This window comes from Alosa pseudoharengus, unplaced genomic scaffold, assembly GCF_046254945.1.
Source record: "Alosa pseudoharengus isolate Yale_2024_CS ecotype anadromous, Long Island Sound unplaced genomic scaffold, YU_APseudo_1.1 YU_APseudo_1.1_scf_7, whole genome shotgun sequence".
Taxonomy (NCBI): Eukaryota; Metazoa; Chordata; class Actinopteri; order Clupeiformes; family Clupeidae; genus Alosa; species Alosa pseudoharengus.
The window spans coordinates 22,250,629-22,258,954 of record NW_027468859.1 but is presented as its reverse complement, the minus strand read 5'-3'; the positions used below and the strand labels follow the sequence as shown (position 1 = coordinate 22,258,954).

Below are 8,326 nucleotides of genomic sequence, written 5' to 3'. Positions count from 1 at the left end.
GCTCCTCTCTCTCCTCGCCTCACCTGCAAGGGCGCGTGTGGTGATGGGGAGTGTAGCGGAAGTTGAAAGGGGGGTGGCAGGGGGGTGGGGGGGCAGTGGTGTGGGGTAGGACAAGGAGCAAGAAGAGGGGGAGAAAGGCAGGGGAGGGGGAGCAGGGGTTGGTGGTTGCATCCCCAGACCAAGTGACAGGAGCGTCCCACAGGGGAGCGCAGCCCCCAAGCTCTGCCTCCTCCACCCCTCACCTCCCCCCACCTCCTCCCAGCGGATGGCGCTGTCATAAACACAGTGTCAGCTACCCGCGGCACGGAGAGCCATGAAAGGCATGACTTTCTGTACCTGGATCAGGTTCATCCCCTCCGCTGCTGACGCGGGAGAAAGAAACAGGAGGGGCATCTAAGCTTTTTAAGCCCCTGCTGGAAATGCGAGAAGAATAATGTGCGAAAAGGGGGGTTGGTGCAGCAGACAGAGGGCACTTGCCACAGGCCCACTCAGGAGCACTGCACTGTGGAGTCAGAACGTCTGCACATTCCTTTACGGCCTGACATACGGAAAGGAGAGCTTGTGATGTTCTGTACTACTAGTAGTAGGTTAAACTAAAGGGGGAAATCTTGTCAAGCACAGGTGCAAAATGCAAAAAAGGCAAACACACGTCACACCAAAGTTGGGTACATGAATTCCACTTTTCTTTTTATTTTTACACATTAATATATGTTTTTTTGTTTTTCTCTGTTTCTTTTCACATCAACAGATTGCATCATTCATTTTTTGGGGAAAATGGTAGCACCAGGGGCCTGTCAACCTGTCCCCTTTACTTAAATACTGAATCATATTTAAATTGTGCTGTTTTCTTTTCGAGTTATTTCTCATAGATATACTCGTAGAACACATAAGGATTATGGCTTCTTCAGTTATACAAATAAAATATGAATATTAGTTTACAATTTCCATTTTACCCATGTCAATATAAATTAAAGGGACAGAATTTAGCATCTGGTGTCATCCACTCGTGGACTTTATCTTTCATGATGAATAGTATATTCTCTCTATGTAATATGTATATATCTATGTACATGTATGGCACTTGAATACACAGAAGCAACAGAACACATTTTTTCACAAATGGAAGCAAAATGGGCGCTTTGGTATAAAAAAATAAATAAAATTAACAAGTCGCAGACGTTAGCATGTGCAGTAGTCTCCAAGCTATCGTTCTGCTACTCGGCTTTAAAGCAATGGAGTGACAGTTTATGTTAAGGTCGATGGTGTGAGCGCAGGCAACCAAAAACATAGAGAATGAAAATAGGCTACTGTATATAGAAGCTACTGTAAGTTTGATGCCAAATGGAAACTCGTTAATAAATACCAAGAAAACATATATATGGTGTGAGAGGTTTGTCGTCTGGATGATGTCAAAACCGGTGGTAAGTTCACTGTAAGAACACCTTCATCTCATAAATCAGGTACGTTTGGCTCGTCATATTTAGTGCAATATGTATTTACCCCCACGTTCAGCTGATGACGTGAACCAAGGAGTAAATGAACACGTAAATCATATGTTCGTCATCTAAGACATTAGAAAATATAAACCATACCAAAAAGTTGCATCAGTGCCTTTTTTTCATAAATATGACAAACAAACGTTTGGTCCGTTTGTTTTTTAAATTGTCTGTACAAGACAAATTAAATTGATCTACCCCACCTACTTCAAAGGAAATTGGTGAGATGAACTATCCAACACATCATTATTTCTGTTTTGTCTCAATACAGCTGTTATCCACCATGTTGACCCCCAGCAGCCTGATAGGCGCTACACATAGGCGGAGTCACTCGACTGAGTGCGACCGAAATTGGGCATGCTCATACGCGGCAAGTCTTTGTTTCTGATCTCGTAAATTGACTTTCTCCTAGCCTGTACACCCCTCACAGCTGTTTTGATTTTCCTCCAGCCAAGGTGGTTGAGTTCTGCGAGGTTCAGGACCACACATATCCCACTGACGGCGAACATGAAGACCAGAAACACGGTCTTCTCCGTTGGTCTTGAAACGTAGCACTCAACATCTTTGATGCAGGGGTATCGATCACATTCATACACGGCAGGGACATTGAATCCGTAGAGGAAGTATTGACCCACTAAAAACCCTATCTCTAGCGCGTTTCGAAAAACGACCTGGATGATGTAGAATCTTGAGATGCCTTCTTGACGTCTCATTTTGGACTTGGTAGTTCTCATGACTGAACTAGGCATCTCCTTCACTTCAAGACAATCCGTCTCGGATTCTTTTGTTGAGTTCTCCGTGTTCTGTAGTACTCCGTTCACAATTGTGTTCTTGATCTTTTTACTGTCGTCTCTTTTCATAGAATCCTGGTCCTTGTCCAGAGAAAGGTAAACAGTGGAGAACCTCCGCTCCTTCTGCTTTGCCGACTGGTGCACGGAGTAGGTGATAAAACAGAGACTGGGGGTGCACACCATGATGATCTGGAATACCCAGTATCTGATGTGGGATATTGGGAATGCTTTGTCGTAGCAAGCCTGGTTGCAGCCTGGCTGTAGCGTGTTACACACGAACATGGACTGCTCGTCGTCGTACACCGTCTCTCCCACTATAGCGACTATTAGAATCCGGAAGATCACTACCACTGTTAGTAGGATCCTAAAAAAGTGAACAAAAAAAGATTTTCAGTCAGGTCATAATATGAATGCAGAGTGACACTATGAAACAGATGAAAGACATAAACACTTTGCTGAAAATAATCGAACTAATGCTATACGCCAGCCATAAATCCGTGGAGCTGTCCAGTGCTGAAAAGACCCTCACCTTGGGAGCGCTCAGAAGAAAAGCTCCAACCTGAATCGTGAGCAACATGCTTTATAAATGTTTACAACGAACTCTAAAATGATTGAAAAATGCTTTAGCCCCTAATTGTAAATATTTCCACATGTCATATATCAATATAGGCTACTTCATAGAAAAACACGCTATCTCCAAACGTCGTATCGTACAGACTGGAGGTAATGTTATATGTTTTACTTCGAGGCGCTACAAGGTAAAGCTCTGCAATTGAAGGTGTAGCAACTAGTTTGCTGTGATTACTATGTACTGGGCTCGCCCAGGTGTTTCTACTGTCTTTCCAGTTTTTCTCTTACCTTCCGATCATAGTAGAGTGCTGCTGGACAGCAGCCTCTAACAGCCGCTCTAGTATCGTCCATTCCCCCATTGTCATTCGGATGATGTGTTAAAACTCTTCGCTAAAAAGAAAATGTATATCTACTCTCGTTCCCTGTCCTCTTCTCCGCACGCTCTTATTGTATTTGGCGAATGCATTGATCACGCGCGTATGCTGCCCCCTTGCCTCTTGCGCTTCTAACAGAGGCTTGCACGACGACCCAGCACTTTTGCTCGCGCAAAACTGAAGTGCTGATTAGTATAAAGCCCTCCTATTTTCGATCTGCCGAGCAGGACGATAGGTCGCGCGGAGCCTGAATGGACTGACGGGGACTTCAGTATAATGTTTGGCTTGCGCTAATCCTGCTTTAAGTAGACCCCCCTCCCTCGCGTCACGCGCAGACAGGTTGTTGGAGAGCTAACCAGGAGCACTAGCATTTCTCGGTTTCTTTATTCTCCGAATATGCCAAACTGCACCAGATTAATCGGTAATAAATGGAGTGGTTAGTGGTGTTTCAGCCAAATCAGCTGGGATGTCCAACGGCCGCTGCACACGCAAAACCGTGACAGACCGATGACAGCACGGTTTCAGAGACAGATTAAAGTAATCGTCTCTCTCTCTCTCTCGTTCTCTTTTTCTCTCTATCTCTCTCCCCCTCTCTCTCTCTGAAACACTGAAGACAGAGAGAATGAATTTGTTGTTGTAACTGAATTGAAAACATGATTTATTGATTAATGTATTTACTGAGGTTTCATCTTGACTTGTGATTAGCGTGGAAGTGTTTCATATTTGCTTAAGTAAGACTCTCACACCTGGTAGCCCTTCTATTTATACCCTATGTTTTCTGACAAAACAGCTGTCTTCTCCTGAAGCAAACAGTTGTTGTGTTTAGGGGACGATAATGCCTTAGATAAACTTGACTCAGTGAGAGTACTCTCCTGAGTGGGTAATCGCTTTACACGGCTGCACGAGTGCTTTCAAAAATAGAAACAACTCGTTCGACTGTCTCCGGTGGTGTGCTGAGCACACGCGCTTGCATTTAACCCGTTTCCGTCTTTTTTTTCTTTTGCAAAATTGCAATTCTGATGTAATGCCTAATTTTCCTCATTCAAATGCACCCTGCTCATTTGCATCTGATAGCCTATGCTCACATTAGTTTCCACCGTTTCCTCCTAGAAAGCATCTATTTTTAGCACTGGTGCTAATTGAATCAGTGGAGTGTGGGCTCTGTTCCAGGTGTCATTGAACTTCCTCAGTTCACTCGTTGGAACCAGAGGTATGAAAACGCGCTGATGTGATTTCACACTCATGCACGACACATTTAAAGAAACCAATTGCGTTACAAGTCCCGGGTCTTGTTTATTTTATAAAGCAATAAATATCCACATATAAATTCATTTATAAACCAGAAAATGTCCACATATAAATTGCAATTCGGTGTAAACATACTGTACAAGAACATAAAGCAAAGGAGGGCTGCCTGAGGAACAGGCGGAGGTAATGGTGAGAGTTTTTGGCATTCATAAGCGGTGAAGACCAGCAGCGTCGAGTTGTTTAGAAGCATTTCCTGTGCACGATGGAGGGGCCAGCCTCGTCGTACTCCTGCTTGCTGATCCACATCTGCTGGAAGGTGGACAGGGAAGCCAGGATGGAGCCGCCGATCCAGACGGAGTACTTACGCTCAGGAGGAGCAATGATCTAGGAGAGAAGTGGAATTGCTTTTGTTAACGTCATGTCTTCGTACATCTTTAACATTCAGGGAGTATACTTGTAATCACAATAAAATACATTACTCAAGGTTCAACTGACAGACGACTCTCACCTTGATCTTCATGGTGCTGGGGGCCAGAGCGGTGATTTCCTTCTGCATGCGGTCAGCAATACCAGGGTACATGGTGGTACCACCTGAGAGGACGTTGTTGGCGTACAGATCCTTGCGGATATCAATGTCACACTTCATAATGCTGTTGTAGGTCGTCTCATGGATACCAGCAGATTCCATACCTGTTGGAATGAGGATAGATTGACAGCCGTGATCAGTTGCAGCAAAGAACCGATGGTGCTGAAATGGACAGCTCCCATTACATTCAGGGTGGATAAAAAGAACAATCAAAATAAATAGCATTACAAATTTAAATCTAATGTTTTGGCATCGACATGTCTGTAAACTAACAGTCTAGGCTTAACATGCAGTAACTGTTAACAAAACACACCAATGAAGGAGGGCTGGAACAGGGTCTCAGGGCAGCGGAAACGCTCGTTGCCAATGGTGATGACCTGGCCGTCAGGCAACTCGTAAGATTTTTCCAAGGAGGAGGAAGAGGCAGCGGTGGCCATCTCATTCTCGAAGTCCAAGGCGACGTAGCACAACTTCTCCTTGATGTCACGCACAATCTCACGCTCAGCTGTCAAGTTAAAATATTAGTCGATAAGTCGATGATGGAGTGAAACTACAGTGTGGTGAGAATTACATTTTAACGTGTCTGACATACCAGTGGTCACGAAGGAGTAGCCACGCTCTGTCAGGATCTTCATCAGGTAGTCAGTCAGATCGCGACCGGCCAGATCCAGACGCATGATGGCGTGGGGAAGAGCGTAACCCTCATAGATGGGGACGTTGTGGGTCACACCATCACCGGAGTCCAGCACAATACCTAATTAAGATAAACGATGTTTGAACACCTCAATAATAATAAAAAATGTTTTGTTATGGTTTGTTTTGTTAAAATCACAACGTTGTGTTAAAATCACACCGCTCTTATACTCACCAGTGGTACGACCAGAGGCGTAAAGGGAGAGCACAGCCTGGATGGCCACATACATGGCGGGGACGTTGAAGGTCTCAAACATGATCTGGGTCATCTTCTCCCTGTTGGCCTTGGGGTTAAGTGGGGCCTCAGTGAGCAGGGTGGGGTGCTCCTCGGGGGCAACACGCAGCTCGTTGTAGAAAGTGTGGTGCCAGATCTTCTCCATGTCGTCCCAGTTGGTGATGATGCCGTGCTCGATGGGGTACTTCAGAGTGAGGATACCCCTCTTGCTCTGGGCCTCGTCACCCACGTATGAGTCTTTCTGACCCATACCCACCATCACACCCTACAGTACACAATGGGAAACAATTCATTAAAACGTGCCAACAGTTGTCGTTATGCTAACAGCCCAAGCAGTGTATTGTTGAGGCACCAGAATATCGCGGGTATTACCTGGTGACGGGGGCGACCGACGATGGAGGGGAAGACAGCGCGGGGAGCATCGTCTCCAGCAAAGCCAGCCTTCACCAGGCCGGAGCCGTTGTCGCACACAAGGGCGGTAGTCTCGTCGTCGTCACACATGGTGTTGGATGGGGATCTAATGTCAACAGAGAGCACAGCTGTTTGAACAAATGGCGAGTAAATGAGCAGAAAATAGAGTTGCTGTTGTGAGACACCCATACACATTAGAGCCTCAGACTGTTTACATTTTACGCACAGAATCTTCTCATTTCTAGACACACACAGAGTTAGGAAGAGGCCACGAAAATTCAACATGTGATGAATATCTGATACATTAGTCGATATTAATCGATTCACAATCGTTTCATAATGCCTTCATGATAGTGCTCTCTTCTCCAGAAACATTAATAGACTTATAAGCATATTGTTTACACTACAATAACTTTTGTTGTGAAAACAAAACAAAACAGATATGTACAATTACTTAAAACTTAACAGCTATGTACATTTTAAAAATAAAAAAGTTAAATTTAACTTAATTGAAAGTAAATTAGGCAAATGTCTTCAGGCGCTCCCAGTCTTAATTTTTTAAGGTTCACCGCTAATAACGTGGTATTCCCTCTGAGAATTTTGTAAGGAAATACAGTCAAGTCTAGCTGTCTTGTAATTGACTTCCACTGACCGAGCAGACGTCTCAGAAGCACCAGGTCTATTTACTCACCAGTTCAGCACCAGAAGTCGCTTCCTGAGGGTGAGCTGTGGTAAAAGTGCAAAAGGCCCACTCCCAATATATAGCCTACTCAACAAGAGGCTCGGCACACGGTAGACCTCCTTCTCCTTATTTGGTAGCTCCTGCGCCATTGAGAGCTAAGTGGCCATGAATGGAAGGGCGCGTAGCGGGGAGGCCCCACAGCAGCAACCTGGACCCACGCCCATGTAAGGAATGGGGGGTGGGAGAAGCCTGGTCATCTCAGCGGGGGCGCAGAGCGGTGTTTTCATCGCAACAAATAGGAGGGCAGCCGTAAATGACTAACTGCTCAAGTGCTCATGCCAAAGACCTTCTCTGACCCCCCTTAAACATGATTTATCTTCCAGTACATCTCTATATTCCTATTGTGTTTGAGGGGGAAAATGACTAATGTTGGTGAATAATTTTTGCGCTTATTTAATCATGCCAAGTTACATTAAATGGTTTGCATGCCATGTAAATGCCATGGGCTATGATTAGTTCATTAATTTCTTATGATCAGACTGAATTTCATTTCTTGTGACTAATAGGCACACAAATGCTGGATTATGTCATAAGAGACAGTGCTCACTCCCTGGGGATGCCTGAAGGACTGTATCACCTATCCATACTTAACAATGATGGTAATGTACTTCTTTGACAGTGCCCATTCAACGGCCTAGTTCAGGGTCTCCATTTAAATGTCTGGCGTTATTGGGGAAATGCATCTTTAGACCCCTGGGTCACATGTGCTATATTCGTAAGCTTGACAAGTTGACAAGGAATCAAGAGTGTCAAAGTTCAAGGCAACAACTAGGCCTGTACATTCTCTCAGCACTGTATTTAGTAGGATCTCATGGGTGTATTTAGACTTCAGTTTGAAAGTTCAAGGAAATAGTGCCAGTGCTATCTTCTGAACAATTTAAAGAAAACTGCATTAACATAGATGTATTTAGAATTAATGACAGTATTGGACATTGAGGCGTGATGTGGTCACAGCCTACATCTGAATTAATCCTCACTATTTTTTCCTGAAAGAATGAATCACAATGTCTATTCTACACACCACTTTTTCATTTAAATTCAGCCTTTCCATTCTTTTTCTTGGCAAACTGTTTTTATGAACGCACATGTTGTTGGTCTCTCTTACAGTATTTGTGACTTTGGATTCTTAGCTGCTGGAAATGTTTGAGAAGTGCACAGCACATAGGGTTACTGTAAACAC

General features: G+C 44.3%; 2 protein-coding genes across 2 annotated transcripts; both read right to left on the bottom strand.

Moving 5' to 3' along the window:
- Positions 1-1,807: 1,807 nt before the first annotated feature.
- On the bottom strand, positions 1,808-3,222 carry gjd2b (gap junction protein delta 2b). Its single transcript, XM_076272551.1, has 2 exons — positions 3,146-3,222; positions 1,808-2,651 (listed from the first exon to the last, which is right to left on the bottom strand). Exons 1-2 carry the CDS (start codon positions 3,220-3,222, stop codon positions 1,808-1,810), a joined length of 921 nt encoding a protein of 306 aa, XP_076128666.1.
- Positions 3,223-4,504: 1,282 nt separating this feature from the next.
- Positions 4,505-7,136, bottom strand: actc2 (actin, alpha, cardiac muscle 2). Its single transcript, XM_076273310.1, has 7 exons — positions 7,096-7,136; positions 6,366-6,510; positions 5,934-6,258; positions 5,658-5,819; positions 5,379-5,570; positions 4,988-5,169; positions 4,505-4,863 (listed from the first exon to the last, which is right to left on the bottom strand). Exons 2-7 carry the CDS (start codon positions 6,492-6,494, stop codon positions 4,720-4,722), a joined length of 1,134 nt encoding a protein of 377 aa, XP_076129425.1. The 5' UTR covers positions 6,495-6,510; positions 7,096-7,136; the 3' UTR covers positions 4,505-4,719.
- Positions 7,137-8,326: the final 1,190 nt, after the last annotated feature.

Excerpts from the sequence above, each read along its gene's own strand:
- gjd2b (XM_076272551.1), bottom strand. The coding sequence starts at position 3,222 with ATGACAATGGGGGAATGGACGATACTAGAGCGGCTGTTAGAGGCTGCT. Across the intron at positions 2,652-3,145 it reads CACTCTACTATGATCGGAAG|GATCCTACTAACAGTGGTAG; the intron begins GTAAGAGAAAAA and ends TCACTTTTTTAG.
- actc2 (XM_076273310.1), bottom strand. The coding sequence starts at position 6,494 with ATGTGTGACGACGACGAGACTACCGCCCTTGTGTGCGACAACGGCTCC. Across the intron at positions 5,170-5,378 it reads GTTCCAGCCCTCCTTCATTG|GTATGGAATCTGCTGGTATC; the intron begins GTGTGTTTTGTT and ends TCATTCCAACAG. Across the intron at positions 4,864-4,987 it reads CCAGCACCATGAAGATCAAG|ATCATTGCTCCTCCTGAGCG; the intron begins GTGAGAGTCGTC and ends CTTCTCTCCTAG.